Genomic DNA, 16,449 nt, shown 5'->3' on the forward strand with positions numbered 1-16,449 from the left:
CCTCCGCTCTGGCAGCAGACATTGGGGTATGTGGGCCAGCGGGGACCGCTGGCGTGGCCGAGTCCGAGGTGACGAGGATGTTTGCCTAGCACCAGGACCGTACTTTGTTTCTGCTCCTTAAGAAAGAAAACCACTCTTCAAAATTTGAAGACCAAATCTGCTGCAAAGAAAGAAAATCCCAAACAACCTACACCTAAACTTTCACCAAAGTCTATTGCGAGCGGGAGCAAGCCCATCAAACTGACCCAAGAAGCAAGGAAAGCACTAGGAAACTTACTACTACGAACTTGGACTTTGCAGTGAATCATTTGCTCTGCTATTGCTTTGTTGTTGCTATTCTGGATGTCTTGGAATGTTCTCTATCATCACTTTTATTGCTGCTCAGATGTGAATGCTTCCAGCGTTTGGTAGCCCTTTGGACATTCAATTATTGACTTTACATGACTTGCTTCAAACGAATAAATTAGACAGGAACAAATGTATTTGACATTGAAACAGCTAGAGAGAAATTGAATCAGAGGGATTTTCAAATATTATAGAGAACATGAAAAAGAATAGACGTACCAAGTTTTGAACCTTACGAGTGACAGCTGCTGCATGTCGCTGCATGTCAAGGAGTATGGTGACGCGCCCACTAACCCATCCGCAAAACCACCACATGATCCCCGCCCCTTTGGGCCCGGCATCGACTACACCAGTTTTCAGCAATACGCGGTTGCCAGACAAAGACGATGACAATGACGAAGAGGACAAGGAGGAAGGAGAGAAGAAAGCAAACATACACAAAGATGAGGATCAAGAATGTGTCGACGCCGCTTGGTTCGGTGAATTCGACAAAGACCTAATTCTGATTTTTCGTGATAAGGGAAAAGGAACGGGGATGATGAGCGGAAAGTAAGAGAAACAAGGGGAAATGACATTAAGTAAAATTGAAAGAAAGACTTATGAGTGAATCCATTTCTTTCGGAGGGGTGTTCTTTTTTCACGTACTTGTTGTAGGGAAGGTTAGAATCGGCAAAATATAGTTTGACTAGTCGTAGCATTTATCAGTATGTATACAAAAAGAAAGAAAAAAATAACGGAAAAACGGAAAACGGAAACGGAAAACGGAAAGAAAATCAACATTTTACTTACCCTGGCTAACGACTCTCTTCCGCTTATTCTTCTCATCATCACCCATTTCAACGTCGCCCTCGCCCTCACCTTTGTTTCATTCATCAATCATCAAACAGTGACGAAGACTCGGATGACGATAACGATGACGATACTGCTGAGCTCCTAAGAGAACTGGAGAAAATAAAATGAGAACACGTCGAAAGGAATAAGTTCAAAACTTCGAGTGACGAGAGGCACCATGTAGATGAGCTTGGGTAACGGAGCGAGTGGATAGTTCAATCGTGCGGGAAAAAGTGGTCAAATTTGTCTTTGCTGACTTCGGACCGATGAACTGGAGAGGAGAGAAGACGAAGACGACAAAGACGGGTTGAACACCAATAGAGCTGAGATATGATAATAGTAGCCTGAATCTGTGCGGACCACTTGCAAATTTCAAGTACCACAATAATAATAATAATACAAACCAACAAACCGGGGATTCAGCAGATCGGGCCGGATTTCTCCCGACTTGATATCTGATCAACTCGATCGATAAGAAATTTTTTTTTAAATTTTCTCGAGCCCCACTCGAGCCTCGCAGGTTGGAAAAGTGACAAGGCTCAATTCCAAGTTGACACAGATTCACTGTATCATAAGATTGTGAAGACATAATACTTCGACACTGGTTGTGTCTGCATGATGCTGCATTGATATCCATGCCATGGGCCACTTAATTGGTATGTTCATATGTAATTATCATGTCAAAATGCAGATCCAGATAAATCTATCACACCCAGCCAGGTCTTATAAGAGACTATACTATTCAAATATTATTATCTATGGAAGATTGTGACAATGATCATTTTATCTATGCCAGGAACATGGCCGTTGCGGAGAGAGAAGAGGCAAAAGTGGATATAAATGGAAATTTCTTCTCACCCTTAAGAAGCTCAAAAAGTTTAGCAACAGCCTAGTCCTCGTACCTCGGACTCGGAACTGGATGGCATCCAGTGCGAGTTTAGCGATGGACTGACCACTCCCTGGCACGGCGGGCAAGGTGGTACCGCACAGATTTCTGTGCTTGATCTTTCGAAAGGTAATATAATCTTATTCTTACACGGTGTTGAAGCCCAGACTGATATATTCATTCTAAAGGCGAAGCGGTTGTGGTGAGCCTCAACAGCATGCCTCTTTCTCGATTCTTGCACTAAGCCATATCACAGTCTATGACAATCTGGTCCGGCCACAGAGGTCGACGCAATCCAATTCCAGACCAACCTCGGTCGCGTGCCCCCCAAGTATGGTGGCTCAGGTGGTGGTCCTACTGTCGTACGTGGGCACCAGGCCTCGCGCTCTGATGGCCTGGGAAGGTCGCAGTAACGGCTCCATAATTACCGACCTCAATGTGAGCATTTTTCACACCCAAGGTTATTAACACGGGCTAATTTCAAAGTAGCCTATGTGGTCCGAAAATCAACTACTGGATAACCATGTAGTTGTCGGTGACCCGAAGGGTGGAAGCGGTGGTACTGCAGTTGATATGCTCAGCGTCGTCGCAGACACTTTGACAACTAAGCTCAAATCGATCACCGTTTGGTCTGGAAGCGGTGTCGACGCAATCGAGGTACGAATTTCCATGTTGCATTCATGCCAGTGATGTTGCTCATATTGACAACGTGCAGTGCCAATTCCAACTTGACGATGGTACGGTTATATCAAGCGGGAAGAAAGGAGGGAACGGCGGTGGTGCTCACAATTTTGAGTTGCGTGCCGGAGAACAGATCACACGCGTTCAAGGTCACTCCAACACCGGGATTTCTCAATTCCAGTTTTTCACCAATCAAGGAAGTAAGTTCTACGTGCCCCTCTCACCGATGATCGAAACCTGACTGGAAGGGTTCTAGGATTCAGTGACGTTTACGGTGGCAATAGTGGGGAACCTTTCGTTTGGCTCCCGCCCACCTACAACCCCAATGCTGAAGTCACCGGACTTATCTACTTCGAGGGAGCACCCGGAAAATTCCTCGACCGCCTCACTCCCGTTTGGGCTTCTGCCCCTCCTGCGGGTTATCAATTGATCATAGACTCCTTTGATCTGTCTCAGCTCGAACAAACAGGCAAGGTAGAGGCTGCCTGGTCAAACGAGAGCATAATCGATAACGAAAGTCCAAACCATATCACATCCACATTTGAGTGGTCAATGGAGGCAGAGAAAACTTCGACTCTCACGTTTTCACAGACAACCAAGTCCCTGATCGGTAACAAAGTCGCTACGCAGGTCGCAGTAAGGGCTACGGCTGGCATCCCTTATGTCGGGGAACTGCAATCAGAGGCTACGATCGGGGTTGAAGTCAGCCAGGAGAATGAATGGGGCACCCAGGCGACGGATAGCACCACGATCAGCAGAAGTTACTACTATGATCGTAAGGCTGAAGTCACCATTGACCCGATGGCCCAGGGTCAAGGAAAGGCTGTCGGGTATAGGATGGAATGCGCAGACCTGAGGTGGACGGGAAAAGTAATAATCACTTACTCAGACGGTACCACCAAGACCGTCCCGGCTGACGGGACACTCAGTAGTTCCAGTATGACGAAGATGCACACCACTTACACGCAAATGCCACTCTAAAGTCAAGTGGTGAAAATCGTCCGAGGTCTTCTCTTTATTCGGGATGTACATGATGCGTAGCGGTTTCCAGCTGCTTTCCATACATGGCGATGTACTATGTAGGCTGGCCGCTTTGGATAGTGTCGAACTCTTTCATATCTTTCTATGTAGACTCGGTTTACAATATATTTATACTAAATCTCTGGTCTCATTTCTTGGCGAAACTGCTTTCCAAAAATCGACCACAAAGGGCTCAAACGCTGTAGGTGACTGTGGGTGCTTGTTACAACAATCAATTACATAAGTAAACAACTTTCTTCTCTGTTTCTGTTTACAGCGAACAATGGACGGTTCCTTCCATCTTGCACAGTCTTTCCCTTTCTTCAACACTGCACTATAAATGGATAACATATCGCCCTCAAGGAAAGGCTTCTTGATGACCTATCGCATGACTAGCTCTGGCAGCCTCGGGCCGTCTTGAGATTGATACAAAAGTCAGGCTCGGACGGTTGGAAATACCAGACTACCATGAGGGGGTTGCTCATCTTCTTACCTCTTTATACGCTCCTTGTTTTCCTCTATACCCCATCTTCACGAGGCCAAGTCATCGACCGCCGCTCCGTCGTTAACCGTTATAATCCTACACGAAATGCATCCAGTCTCAGCACACCAATGCAAGTGGGTAATGGGAATTTTGCTTTTGGTGCAGACATTACAGGAATGCAAACGTTCCAGCCCTTTGCGATTATGTCATCTTGGGGCTGGAAAAACGATTCCTTACCACCGGGAAAAACTGTACAAGACGTGGAACAATATCGGGGAGTCAGCTGGTTGAACCATGGAAGAACTGTCCTATACGATTTTGGAGGTGGAAACCCGATTGAACAATGGTTGATTTCGAATCCTAACCGAGTCAATTTGGGAAGGATTGGATTGGTGTTTGGCGATTCGAAAGGACAAACCCTCACTATTACGGAGAACGACTTGAGTGACGCTTCACAGGAGCTGGAGCTCTGGACTGGCATTCTGACGAGTAATTTCACCTTCGATGGAGTGCCGGTCATGGTTAGGACTGCTTCGGCACAATTAGACGATACCGTGGCGTTCACTGTTGTTTCTTCTCTCGTGGAAGACGGAAGAATTGCTATATTCATCGATTTTCCTTGGAACGATGGGAAAACAAAATTCAGTGCACCTTTCGTAGGAAACTGGAATGCGACTTCGAATCACACCACTACATTGACTACGAACGGCATATCGACGTACATCGCTCATGAACTGGACTCCTCCGTGTTTATGACTTCGTTGAACGGGGATGGATTCAGTATTAGTCGGGATTCGCCTAATCTACATCGTTATAGCATTCACCCTTCTGGGGATTCCAGTTCGTTCTCGTTTTCTGCTGCCTTTGGATTGGAACCGAAACTTGATGTGCAGGCTGCCCAGCAAGTCATGCAGTCATCGGTGAATGAATGGGAAAAATTCTGGGAACAGAGCGGCTTCATCGACGTGTTCACTGACTCGACGGATCCACGAGCGGATGAACTTCAACGGAGAATCATTCTTTCGCGCTATTTGATGCGAGTGAACGAAGCCGGCGATACACCTCCCCAAGAGGTAAGTTAAAGCTCACTACTGCACGACTGCTTCACTTACGTTCAACCTTTTATGCTCCAGTCTGGCCTTGTAAACGACGGATGGGTAAGTGGCGTTCGAATGACTGTACCTTCCATCTCCTCATTTTTTCTAATTTGCATTTACTCGAATGACAGTACGGGTAAGTCAATCTTCTCCTCGAAAGTGATACCGTCTAACTGATCGCCTCGTATAGCAAGTTCCACATGGAAATGTACTTTTGGCACTCGGCTCAATGGGCACTCTGGAATAATTGGGATCTCCTTCGCCGCTCATCAGATGTTTATTCTCGCTTCCTTCCTAGCTCTCTATCTCGTGCACAAATTCAACAAGGTTGGGCTTCAGGTGCTCGTTGGCCAAAGATGACAGATCCTTCTGGTCGTTCGTCACCCGGACAAATCAACAACCTGCTAATCTGGCAACAACCTCATCCGCTTATCTTTGCGGAATACGAATACCGTGCGTTCCCAACGGAGAAGACATTAAGAAAGTGGGAAGAAGTCGTAAGGGAGACAGCTAACTGGATGGCGAGCTTTGCGTGGTTCAACGAGACAACGAATCGATACGATTTGGGCCCGCCAATGTATCCCGTCAGCGAGGATACCAGTCCTAATGTGACGCGGAACGCGGCTTTTGAGCTTGCGTATTGGCGGTTGGGATTACTCCATGCATCGAATTGGATGGAAAAATTAGGGATCGATGTTCCAAAGAACTGGACTGTTGTGAAAGATAACTTAGCGGAGTTACCGATAGACAACGGGACGTATAGCGTGTACGAGGGAATCGAGACAAATTTTTGGACAGATCCGGAGTATACAAACGACCATCCCGCGTTGGTTGGGCTGTATGGCTGGCTTCCTCGTACTGAGGGCCTCGACCTGGAAATCGCAAAAGCAACAATGAAACAAGTCTGGACGCATTGGAATATAAGTAATTGTTGGGGGTAAATGCTTCTTTTTTGCATTTGTTGTGCGAACGGAAGTGGCTTACGGTCCATTTCTTTCTAGTTGGGATTTCCCAATGCTCGCTATGTCTGCAGCTCGTAACGGGGCAACAGAGCAAGCAATCGAGTGGTTACTGCATCCATTACTTATCTTTGACGACGTAGGAATGCCTGTTGGGGGTGTCAGGGTACCGACGCCATATTTCCCAGGTTCAGGAAGTTTACTGTATGCAGTTGCAATGATGTCAGGAGGGTGGGACGGTAGTACCGGACATGCGCCAGGCTTCCCGCTCGCGGGATGGAATGTGCGGGTGGAAGGAATCAGTAAAGCTCTTTGAAGAATTGTAGTCATTCCCGACGTAGCATTACATCGAACCTTGCATTACTTCTCCGTTCTCTTTTATAACTCTGGGTATATTGAGGACGTTACAAATTTTCATCCATCCATTCTTCCAAAGTCTGTAAACCAGAGGATGGGCCTTTTTCGGTGTCCGATGGTGGTAGTTTGACTGAACTTCCCATGAACACGACTTCTCCACCTTCCCAACTCTCAAATTGGAATACCCCTCCCGGACTGGTGCACTCCAAACCAGTAATGTCAGATTTCTCGTCTTCCGAGTCAAGTGTCTCTACACCCATTCCACCGGATTGTGCAAGCCTTCGTTTCTCCAGTTCACGCTGTAGAATCTTCTGCACACGGTCAACCGCCAGTGAAGAGGCACCTGACGTAGCTGATGCCTTGATCAAGTCTGTTTTATGCGCCAAAATGATTAACGTCGGGAGTTTGTGGGATGGTGGGAGGGATAGCAAGGCTTTCATAATTGAATGGAGATGTCTGTCGTTTATAACTTCAATCAGCGGTCCACATTCCAATCCGCAATCTCCAAGCACCACAAAAGACGGGGAAACGCACTCTGCTACAGCCGGACCATTCCTTGAAACCAGATTTACATCCACCACGAACACGATTGCCTTCGCATCCAACAAAAAATCGTGGAATTGGTCTCTAATTCTGGGGTGCCCGGGAACATCAACGACTCTGATCGGATGCTTCTTGCCAGGAAGATTCACGAGAGCTGCATTGGTTTGCAAGGATGTGTGGGTTGCGGGCGATACACCGTATACAAGCTGATAGCGGAAATGTTAGCCATTAAAGAACCATGAGGAATAATTAATAATGCTTCATCGCACCTGACTCATAATCGAGGTTTTACCAGATTCTGGGGGTCCAAGAAATAGTAAAGCATTTCCACGAGAGGCGTTGTTCCGTCTAGTTATTGAGAAAGCAACTGAAGACGGTAAATATCAGTACGACTCGATAAACCTCCTTCACATACTAAGCGTGAGCAACAATGCAACGAAAAGTGACGCTGGGACGAAATAAGGAGGCTGAGAGAACGGCGCGTGCCACGATAATGTTGTGTTCGTCTTCAACGACATGGTAGTATACGACAGGAAGCGTGGGCATTTCCCTTGTAAGGTCAGTTGGTACTCGTATCGCAAACGTAGGACTAATTCAAGTTCAATGCCCTCAAGCTAGGAGTAGTCTGAATATGTATCTTCAGTTGACTATATGTCGCTGAAGGCTCAACATCAGCGAGTTCTGAACGTTGAACCTTACTACGTGGGGTATGAATATGTAGTACTAGCTAGGTAGTTGTTTTCAATGCCAGTCGTGAATGTATCTCCACCCTACGTACCACAACCTTTCCAGCTATTGTCGTTGCTCCGACGTTCAGCCAAGAAAACTAGAAAGTTTTGCAACACCTGAGGGTCTCTGGTTGATCCCGCGTTTTCATGATCGCAGACATATCTCGTGGCGCCAACGTTGCGACACACTATCAGAAACGGGGAAAGATATCCGTTTGAACGCACAAATTCAAGGAACTGTTTTCCAGCGCCTCGATTGAGTTGTTGCGGGCCTCCAACGTAAAATGGTCCCTCCAGTCGGGAGTTGTCTGATATAAACCGTAGAAGATGTGCCCCCTCCATGCGACGGAGTATAACTAGTGGTCTCAGCCTGGATTGATGAGAAGCAAGAAGATCACTTACTCTCATTTGAGGTAATCCATAACTTTGCAGCATCGGTCGTTACGAACGGGACAATTTCAATGTTCAATGACTTTGCGTACTCTAAGGAGAACGTATGTCCGCCTATGTCGTCGTCGACCCAGATCAATAATGGCTTGACGCTCCCTTTTGGCACGACATCGTAATCTCGCCACCAACCATCATCAGCTTTCTCTGGGTCTAAGAGACCGTCAAGGAAACTATCCACGACCTCCTGGTAACATGTTGAGCCGGAGTTAGAATATTGTAGGACGTAATTTGTCATTGGCATACTGAGGCCAGCGTAAATCAGGACAGGAGCTCTGTACTGACGGCCACGAAGGTACCGAAGGATGGTTTCGCCAGCTCTGAGGTTCATGCTGGGTTCTGGTGACTTTTGACAGGAATCAATATCTTCTTCCCATCGTGAGTTGTCGGACATTATCCGAAGTCGATTCATTTGGTCGGCCTGGCGTAGCATATCTGGTTGAAACAATAGTTGATTGAAGGAGATTCCGTCAACGCTTTTGGTACTGACCTTCATTCCATTCAATCCAGTTCTTTGCAGCTGCAGTGGACTTGAAGACATACCTGTCTACACCCAGCGCCCTTGCATGCTCCAAAGTCTCGAGCTGGTTTTCTGGATTGTCATCAACAAGAACAAGTATGGGTGTGATACTGTTGGTATCTGGGAGCATCGATTTGGTTCCTAAGTCTGATCTTTCAGCAAAAGGAAGAACTACAAAGTCGAGTAAGAATAATGACTCGAAACCATTATTGCGGAACGCACCCTGCACTAAACCGAGTTCCATCATAGCTTCCATTAAGGGCCGTCCTCCCACGAAGGCGTCAAAATTGGCCAAAGTTATACATCCGGCACCGTATTCATCAAGCCTTAACGCCAATAAATCTTTGGCTTGTGCTTTCGTCTGGACATTGAGGTATCGACTTAATGCCAGCGCAAGAAATTCAGCTGAGCAATAGGATATCTATACAATCTTAGCGAGAGGACATATTATACATGAATAAGAACGTACTTGTTCACCGATTTCCGACATCCAGAAAGCCCTCAAGTCCGCGTTCGACGAGATGTCGATGGGTATTGCTCTCCGCTTCTTAGAGGATTGCGTTGGGGAATAGATGGCTATCATCGCGGTTCCTAGGATTTGCATGGAGATCATGAGCTTCTTCTCGTCCGTCTTGAGCTTGTCAAGTATCGCCCAAGGATTTATGGCAGCCCTTAGCTTGCCCATTGGTTTCGATCTCGAGTGCTCCCACCCCACCAGATGATCCTGTGTTCTACGTAGAATATCATGCAGGGTTTCGAGTGGACCAAGGATTCGTGGATCTAATGCTTGTGAGCTGGACTTGTCCAAGAGAGAGCACAGCACACTCCCGTGAATGTTACGGACTGTGCGTTGAATATCCGATAGGGTGTATTCCTGGCTTTTGCGAGCATCCACCCAATCGATGAGAAATTTCGCTGTCGAGATTACTGTGGTAAGAACAGAGAGAGGGTCCATAGTTGTCAGAACAAAAGAAGTGTCATGAATAGCTCAACGCACGGGTAGCGGGCTGTGTGCACACTGCATCCTAAATAGCCAGAGAAGGAAAAGCGCGGTATACAACTCTTCGGACCCGTCGGAGATTCACACCCACGGTAGTTGGCTCTGAGTATAGTTGGGCACAGGTTCAGGAGAAGAATAGGTCGAGTGTGCGAAACACTGGGAGATCGGGCCAAATCGGGCCGCATCTCCATGTAGATTAGATTCTAAGTTACATGATTGCTCAGCGCTCAGCTAGTACTTGGTTTTTCTTTATTCACTTCGAAAGCGTTGGCGAGGTGCTAATAGTGCCCAGTGAATACTTACTGTACCCGAGTTACTTGAGCAACACAGTCAGCTAATCTCATCTTGATCTTGAATCCAAGAAATTAAAGCAAATACAGTTCACCACGAGCACTTTTGGGCGAGTGGTAACTGGTAACTGGTCTTGTAACTTGGGAGGAAAGGTCATTACCAGCTGCTGATAATTCTAGATGATCACGCATCTGAGCAGTGGCTTTGACTGAGATGCTCCAAGCAGAATTCAAGTAACTACGAGCGACGAGCACTGAAAGTAGACTATCAAGAAATGGTATACTTTCCGTAGTTCCTCTCTGGATCGAATACTTCCCATCTAGAAGCAGGGAATATGTGCTTATTCCTCTGATAATAGCTTCTCTCCACGACTTTTCCAGCATGCGACTCGTCCTTCTCCTTCGTAGCATCCGCGAGAAGACGAACGTCGTCATGTACGTCGAAGTTGAAAAGGGGTCCCGACTTCCCGCGAGCTTTGTTCACGATGAATTCGTAGAAAGAGTAATGCTGAAAGAATATGAGCCAAAATATTTCTCAGAAGCAATGCGTATCAGTGATCACTGACATGTGGAATAATGAGATCCTCCTGTAGGTGGTGAATGAGCCCATGGCCAGGGATATTCCACTGATACATACCTTGACATACATCAGGTTATCGACGCTGACGCCTCGAAGTTCGGGGAACTGTTGCCTGCATTTCTCCAGGAAAGTACTAATTTTGTCTCCCTTCTTGCACTACATTCGGGTTAATAGTTATGATGGCAGCTCTGCACGTAAGAAAACACTATAGAACAGGGAGGAAGCGAGCAACTTACTGTAACAGTTTTTCGATGACCACTTCCATCCCAGTAAGAGTAGGTGATCTCAATGTCCTCCTGCTTAAGCTCCTCTTGTCTCCTTATCCACTCCTGGCGCAGTCTCTCGCGCTCCTTCCTCTCTTCCTCTTCTCGCTCTCTATCTGGTAAGAACGAGGTATCGACGTTGGGATTCTTGCGGAATCTGCTTCGCTTCATCGGTGGTTCCTCCGAACCATCCTCCTTGGGAGATTGCCGAGAAGTGCCTCCGGATGCATCACCGTCACCCTCTTCGTCGTCCACAGCGAACGACAAAGTGGCCTTTGCAGCCTTCTTCCTTTTCTTGGCCTTCTTCGTTTCGTCTCTAAACAGGTTCTCCATGACCTATAAGCCATCCAAGCGCACAAATTCGAAAAAAGGACCGCTACATACTTGAGTTCATTTGTACGCGCAGCTTCTCGAGCTTTAGCCTCCTCAATCTCTTTTCTCTTCTGTTGAAACTCTTCTAAATGAACGAGGCCAACAGTGCTATGTTTCAAAGAATCTTCCATAGAGTCATGTTGACCAACGAAACGATTCGACGATGGGCGAGCCTTTTCGGTTTCATTGATGAGATTTTTCTTTTGACGTTCAAATTCCTCGCGCATTTGGTCGCGTTGTTTGGCTAGTGCGTCTTCACGACGACCTTCTGCTTTGTTGTTTGACATACTGGCACGATAAGAATAGGGACGAGTGATAGAGAAGAAAAGGGAAGAGGTGAGGTGGAAGTCAGGGAAGAAGCGCGAAAGGTTCCGATTTCGATTCCGCACTTGGCCCGTGCTTTTCTATTTCTCGACCACCAACCACTGCGTGCAACCGCAAATGGTGCACGTTCTAGGCATTAACTTGCCAGATAATCAGCTTGCTAGGGTGAATAAACTCTGTTCTCATGTTTATGCTCTCTAACACTCCAAAAATTCATGGTTTCAGTTTGCGCTCACTACAATATATGGCGTAGGCCATCATACAGCCCACCGCCTCTGTGCGCGTTTCCAGATTCACAACCGTTGCAAAATCAAAGACTTGACACCTTTCCAAATCACCGCACTTGCCTCGTTCCTTTCATCACCCAAAACTGCACCACCCCTCCCTCGTTACCCCCTCGCACCACCCACCTTCGTTCCAGGACCTTCCAATAAATCAGCACAGGATCTTTTGACAGAGCACAACAATGTCAAGTTAGCTCAGCGGAAGAAAAGGGCACTGGAAAAGGGTCTCCCACCTCCGGATCCCAGTGCAAAACACACGGAAACGAAAAGTCGCGATCCTTTGAACGATTTGATTATTGAGTCGGAACTGAGGAGGGAGATTAGGGAAAATATTGCTCGCCAGAGGATGATTGGAAGTTATGTCGGAAGGCGACACGCTATGCATCTACCAGTCAGGGGGCAAAACACACAGTCCAACGCCAAAACTGCCCGCAAGCTCAATCAGCTCGACCGCTATTAATATTCCATTAATTATTCCGTGTTTTGAGCCATCCGATTTACAAATACAGCGGTGAAAACCTCGTTACTTAGTATTGCCATACTCTAGGCAGTCATACAAGGTAGTCATACATTATACGAGAAGCTTCTCAATCGCGATCTTCACCGTCAGGATTTGACTTTGAAGCTCTCTAGATTCACCGGTAGTCACACTGGCAGCAATTACAGGGCGTTGGACATTGCAAGCACGCCCGAGAGCGGCCTTTGAAGGCAGGAATATGTAAGGAACGTTCTGATGACCAAATCAACATGTCTCAAACCTGTAGAGAATTAATTCGCACCTTTTCCTCACACAGGAGCGGTAAATGCAACAATATCTCAAGAGGTTCAGTGTCAGCCGTCAGAATGATAAATTCCGCAACACCACGGTTGAGGGTTTTGGTAGCTGAAAACAAAATTATGCCTTTTGAGCTGGATGGTCATTGATGGTTTTCACATAGTAAACCGACCTTCATTGGCTCCTTTTTTGAGTTGTTTGTACTGGCCCGCCTGCTGAGCAAGGTCGAGAATCTGAGGACATGGAAGAATTAACGCCAGTAACATATGGCGAGGATGAGATTGAGATTGGCACCGTGTTGGTCAAGTCCGGGTCTGCGAGAGGGAAAGCCTTTCCTCGGTCAGCCATAGCGATTGAGAAATACTTGACGCGGTAGTTGTGAAGTGTGAATGAGAGACCTCACGAAGCTGACTTGATCCTTGGTCGAGTACGGTTGCAAAGTGGAAGAAAAATAAAAATAAAAATAACGCCTTACAGTCCGTCCAAATATGGAAGGACATTCTCCCGCGCCTCGGCCCGGGAGGGATGTAAAGCTCTCCGGAGCCTCCTTACACGCTCTCAGGTCCTCATTTCCCGATACCCCATATTTACATGTCATCCGACAAACTAACTCTCAATTTGTCCTACGGAAGTAACATTTGGATGGATCAAATGAAGCGTAGATGTCCTGACTCTCGCTTCATCGGAGTTGCAAAGCTCGAGAAGTGGTACACTATTCTCGCTTTCGATAGTCGCTTCCCACCCTGCTGATAGTTGCCTACGACAGGCGTTGGATTATTAGTACACGAGGTTATGCCAATATTGTGCCTTCAGAGGATGACCACGTATACGGCTTCGTGTACGCATTGAACGAGAGGGATGAGAAAGTTTTGGATGGTTTTGAAGGCGTACCCTTATCTTACACCAAGCACACACTCCCGGTCGAGCTCACAAAAGGTGTTGACGGGCACGAGGATTATACTTACACCAAGGAGGGTAAGACTCTACTCGATGTCATGGTCTACGTCAACACGAGGGACATAAAGGATGGAAGGATCCAAGAGGAGTATATACACCGAATGAGTCAAGCCATGGCGGATGGGCTCAAGGAAGGGATACCCAAAGAATACTTGGACAAGTACCTTGTTTCATTCATTTTTGCCGGAGACGGCGAGGAGTGACCACGGAACATGAACGCAATCAAACTTTGCAGGATAAATTAGGTTTTATACTCGGTAGCCGTTTCCACTTGCTTTACCATCGGGGAATATTATGGTCCTCCGCATGACGCTATCCAAGTCTAACTTGTCCGCGAAATTGTTCGCTATGATCCAAGCACCTAGGTGTTTTCAGAGATGAGCTGAAGAAAATATCGATTTGCGAAACATACAGATTTGGTTGATTGCAGCCAAGGCGGATATACCAATACGAAGGCCTTTCATCAACGAAATGCCTTTAACGCAGAATTGTTTTACTAGGTAGTCCGGCGAGTCTCCAAGGCATCTTTCGATAGTCGAGTTATCCACCGGGTGGATGGTGGAAAACAGAGAAAGGCCAAGGGCGGCAATGATCAATAGAAGATGTCCTCGCACAAGATTCTTGTAGAAGATAATGATATTGTAGCTTCTAACGAGGCCTCCAATGAGGCTAAGATAGCTTCAGCATCGAGCACAAGTGAATGACACTGAAACACACCCTAGGAGTGACAAAAGTGCGAGTAACGAAAATGTGATCGCGAACACAAAGACTCCCACTTGATCTTCAATAGGTATGGGATGCTTTCCTGCACCGCATCCTCTTAGACCATGATTGAAGGGACACACCGAGTCTGCGACGTACCCACGACATCGATAACATGAACCCAACCACCAACGGCGCCAGCGCCTCCAACAATTACTCCCAAAGATGCGAGGATGCACACCCCTGCAACTAAAGGTAAACCGAGGAATTTCTTCCAACGAACAAAGGGCATTGTCCAAACAAAGCTTCTCTAAAAGGCCCGCCAGGAGCAGCACGAACAAAAAGTGAGACGAAGACGACGGGAGTAAAGAAAGGTTGTCGTCGTCAACGAACCAGAGTAACTATAAGTTGATCGTTGCGAGCGAAGTTCTGAGGTAGGTCACGAGCCAAAGGGATATCTCAAGTCCATCGAGCTGTCAGGCAACTCCAGACATCCTGAGAGAGAATGCGCAGGCTGTGATAAGCATGAGCAATACATCCCAAGGTTGGATTGTCGTTGAGTGTCGAGTTGGGTGTCACTGTCGAAGGTAGTCGATAAACAAAGCAACAAATAACACGGCCGCGTCACCCACCTGAACGCCTCATCCTCATTTCCATACTACCATGAATAGTTTTGCCAATCGTTTCTCAACCACAGATCATCTTCGAGAACTCAAAAGAGCTCAAGCTAACATTGAAGACGATGAATTCTCTGACGCAGCATGGGGTTCTGAAGCAGGCTTTGGTAGCCTGGCAAAGGGAGTGCCGACTTTCTCGGTCCCTGCCGTTCCAGACGTATGTTCCAGTTGTTTAAAACTTTTGGAAGTCCTCTATTGATCTCCAAGTTAAACAGCCGTCCGCTTTCCTAAGATTACACACCGACGACCACGCCGATCCCAAATGCAGAATCAAAATTCAGCACGGAACTACCACTCTCGCGTTCCGATACAAAGGAGGCGTCATCGTTGCAGTCGACTCGAGGGCAACAGCAGGGAGCTATGTAGGTGTGTACATGCGCCAGATTGATAGTATCAGTTCTCCAATCGTAGTCTATCTAGCTTCTGGCACCGTTAAGAAGGTCATTGAAATCAACCCATACTTGTTGGGAACTATGGCTGGTGGTGCTGGTAGGTCTCAATTGCGATACTATGTTTCCAACCTCCTCTAATGTCTAATCTGCCAGCCGACTGCCAATACTGGGAAACTTACCTCGGTATCCACTGCCGACTACACGAGCTACGCAATCGCGAACGCATCTCTGTTTCGGCGGCAAGCAAATACTTGAGCAACTTGGTCTACAGTTACAAGGGAATGGGACTCAGCATGGTATGCAATCACACTTCACGTTTCCAACACATACTCTTCTCACCAAATTTCTACATAGGGAACGATGATATGTGGTTGGGATAAGACGGTTTGTGTCTCGGAATTTGCTTTAAGGAACGATGTCAATGTTGACTTGACTACAGGGCCCTGCGATCTTTTATGTCGACTCAGATGGAACTCGTCTCAAAGGAGATCTATTCTCCGTTGGCTCTGGTAGCACGTTTGCGTATGGTGTCCTCGATCAGGGATACCGATGGGATCTCCCTGACGAGGAGGCACAAGAACTTGGTCGACGCAGCATTTACGCCGCCGGTCATCGAGATGCTTTCTCTGGTAACACTTGCAACCTTTATCATGTCAAGGAAGATGGATGGCACTTCATTGGTATGAGGATTCGGATCCCCCAACGTCACTCATCTCACTCACGCGTTTTCTTCGAACCAGGCAACTATGATATTTCCAAACTGCACTACGATGGCCCTGACAACGTTGACGGCGCTGGTTATGGATATGATGTACGTGTAGGTACGCGGTCGTAGTAGAAGGATTGTAAAATTGCCTCGAGTTGTGCGAATTATGACTTTCGTTGTCCATTTTGAGGTCATGAGCAGTGTGTTACATGCATAATGCTCTGCCCAT

General features: G+C 46.9%; 11 protein-coding genes across 12 annotated transcripts; 6 read left to right on the forward strand and 5 right to left on the reverse strand.

Annotated features, from left to right (window-relative positions):
• The first annotated feature begins 2,081 nt into the window (after positions 1-2,081).
• E1B28_009009 (uncharacterized protein) lies at positions 2,082-3,982 on the forward strand. Its single transcript, XM_043153860.1, has 6 exons — positions 2,082-2,191; positions 2,251-2,264; positions 2,319-2,500; positions 2,552-2,719; positions 2,778-2,943; positions 3,000-3,982. Exons 3-6 carry the CDS (start codon positions 2,396-2,398, stop codon positions 3,722-3,724), a joined length of 1,164 nt encoding a protein of 387 aa, XP_043009145.1. The 5' UTR covers positions 2,082-2,191; positions 2,251-2,264; positions 2,319-2,395; the 3' UTR covers positions 3,725-3,982.
• Positions 3,983-4,231: 249 nt separating this feature from the next.
• On the forward strand, positions 4,232-5,521 carry E1B28_009010 (uncharacterized protein; the record flags this gene model as incomplete). Its single annotated transcript, XM_043153861.1, has 2 exons — positions 4,232-5,320; positions 5,381-5,521. The coding sequence occupies 2 exons, from the start codon at positions 4,232-4,234 to the stop codon at positions 5,519-5,521; spliced, it is 1,230 nt and encodes a 409-aa protein (XP_043009146.1).
• A 23-nt stretch (positions 5,522-5,544) lies between these two features.
• E1B28_009011 (uncharacterized protein) lies at positions 5,545-6,619 on the forward strand (the record flags this gene model as incomplete). Its single annotated transcript, XM_043153862.1, has 2 exons — positions 5,545-6,281; positions 6,346-6,619. The coding sequence occupies 2 exons, from the start codon at positions 5,545-5,547 to the stop codon at positions 6,617-6,619; spliced, it is 1,011 nt and encodes a 336-aa protein (XP_043009147.1).
• An 88-nt stretch (positions 6,620-6,707) lies between these two features.
• Positions 6,708-7,747, reverse strand: E1B28_009012 (uncharacterized protein; the record flags this gene model as incomplete). The annotated part of the gene is made up of 4 exons (XM_043153863.1): positions 7,619-7,747; positions 7,473-7,570; positions 7,195-7,409; positions 6,708-7,116 (listed from the first exon to the last, which is right to left on the reverse strand). Exons 1-4 carry the CDS (start codon positions 7,719-7,721, stop codon positions 6,708-6,710), a joined length of 825 nt encoding a protein of 274 aa, XP_043009148.1. The 5' UTR covers positions 7,722-7,747.
• A 55-nt stretch (positions 7,748-7,802) lies between these two features.
• E1B28_009013 (uncharacterized protein) lies at positions 7,803-10,024 on the reverse strand. Of its 2 annotated transcripts, XM_043153864.1 has the most exons (6): positions 9,896-10,024; positions 9,368-9,825; positions 9,121-9,319; positions 8,869-9,069; positions 8,334-8,813; positions 7,803-8,287 (listed from the first exon to the last, which is right to left on the reverse strand). In XM_043153864.1, exons 2-6 carry the CDS (start codon positions 9,581-9,583, stop codon positions 7,974-7,976), a joined length of 1,410 nt encoding a protein of 469 aa, XP_043009149.1. In that variant the 5' UTR covers positions 9,584-9,825; positions 9,896-10,024; the 3' UTR covers positions 7,803-7,973. The 2 variants fall into 2 exon arrangements, with proteins under 2 accessions (XP_043009149.1, XP_043009150.1); XM_043153865.1 differs by having other exon boundaries at positions 9,368-10,024.
• Positions 10,025-10,373: 349 nt separating this feature from the next.
• On the reverse strand, positions 10,374-11,772 carry E1B28_009014 (uncharacterized protein). The gene is made up of 5 exons (XM_043153866.1): positions 11,416-11,772; positions 11,005-11,347; positions 10,826-10,924; positions 10,755-10,775; positions 10,374-10,696 (listed from the first exon to the last, which is right to left on the reverse strand). Exons 1-5 carry the CDS (start codon positions 11,688-11,690, stop codon positions 10,457-10,459), a joined length of 978 nt encoding a protein of 325 aa, XP_043009151.1. The 5' UTR covers positions 11,691-11,772; the 3' UTR covers positions 10,374-10,456.
• On the forward strand, positions 11,773-12,535 carry E1B28_009015 (uncharacterized protein). The gene is made up of 2 exons (XM_043153867.1): positions 11,773-11,892; positions 11,953-12,535. Exons 1-2 carry the CDS (start codon positions 11,845-11,847, stop codon positions 12,469-12,471), a joined length of 567 nt encoding a protein of 188 aa, XP_043009152.1. The 5' UTR covers positions 11,773-11,844; the 3' UTR covers positions 12,472-12,535.
• SNU13 (RNA binding protein snu13) lies at positions 12,493-13,231 on the reverse strand. The gene is made up of 4 exons (XM_043153868.1): positions 13,081-13,231; positions 12,959-13,019; positions 12,791-12,894; positions 12,493-12,741 (listed from the first exon to the last, which is right to left on the reverse strand). Exons 1-4 carry the CDS (start codon positions 13,132-13,134, stop codon positions 12,583-12,585), a joined length of 378 nt encoding a protein of 125 aa, XP_043009153.1. The 5' UTR covers positions 13,135-13,231; the 3' UTR covers positions 12,493-12,582.
• Positions 13,232-13,355: 124 nt separating this feature from the next.
• On the forward strand, positions 13,356-13,946 carry E1B28_009017 (uncharacterized protein; the record flags this gene model as incomplete). Its single annotated transcript, XM_043153869.1, has 2 exons — positions 13,356-13,493; positions 13,553-13,946. The coding sequence occupies exons 1-2, from the start codon at positions 13,378-13,380 to the stop codon at positions 13,944-13,946; spliced, it is 510 nt and encodes a 169-aa protein (XP_043009154.1). The 5' UTR covers positions 13,356-13,377.
• Positions 13,855-14,813, reverse strand: E1B28_009018 (uncharacterized protein). The gene is made up of 4 exons (XM_043153870.1): positions 14,605-14,813; positions 14,461-14,548; positions 14,156-14,412; positions 13,855-14,104 (listed from the first exon to the last, which is right to left on the reverse strand). Exons 1-4 carry the CDS (start codon positions 14,735-14,737, stop codon positions 13,992-13,994), a joined length of 591 nt encoding a protein of 196 aa, XP_043009155.1. The 5' UTR covers positions 14,738-14,813; the 3' UTR covers positions 13,855-13,991.
• Positions 14,814-15,090: 277 nt separating this feature from the next.
• Positions 15,091-16,403, forward strand: PRE2 (Proteasome subunit beta type-5). Its single transcript, XM_043153871.1, has 7 exons — positions 15,091-15,279; positions 15,338-15,488; positions 15,543-15,611; positions 15,668-15,810; positions 15,869-15,898; positions 15,954-16,194; positions 16,255-16,403. The coding sequence occupies exons 1-7, from the start codon at positions 15,109-15,111 to the stop codon at positions 16,347-16,349; spliced, it is 900 nt and encodes a 299-aa protein (XP_043009156.1). The 5' UTR covers positions 15,091-15,108; the 3' UTR covers positions 16,350-16,403.
• The last annotated feature ends 46 nt before the right edge of the window (positions 16,404-16,449 follow it).

The sequence above is a fragment of the Marasmius oreades genome, chromosome 5 (assembly GCF_018924745.1).
Source record: "Marasmius oreades isolate 03SP1 chromosome 5, whole genome shotgun sequence".
Lineage (NCBI taxonomy): Eukaryota > Fungi > Basidiomycota > Agaricomycetes > Agaricales > Marasmiaceae > Marasmius > Marasmius oreades.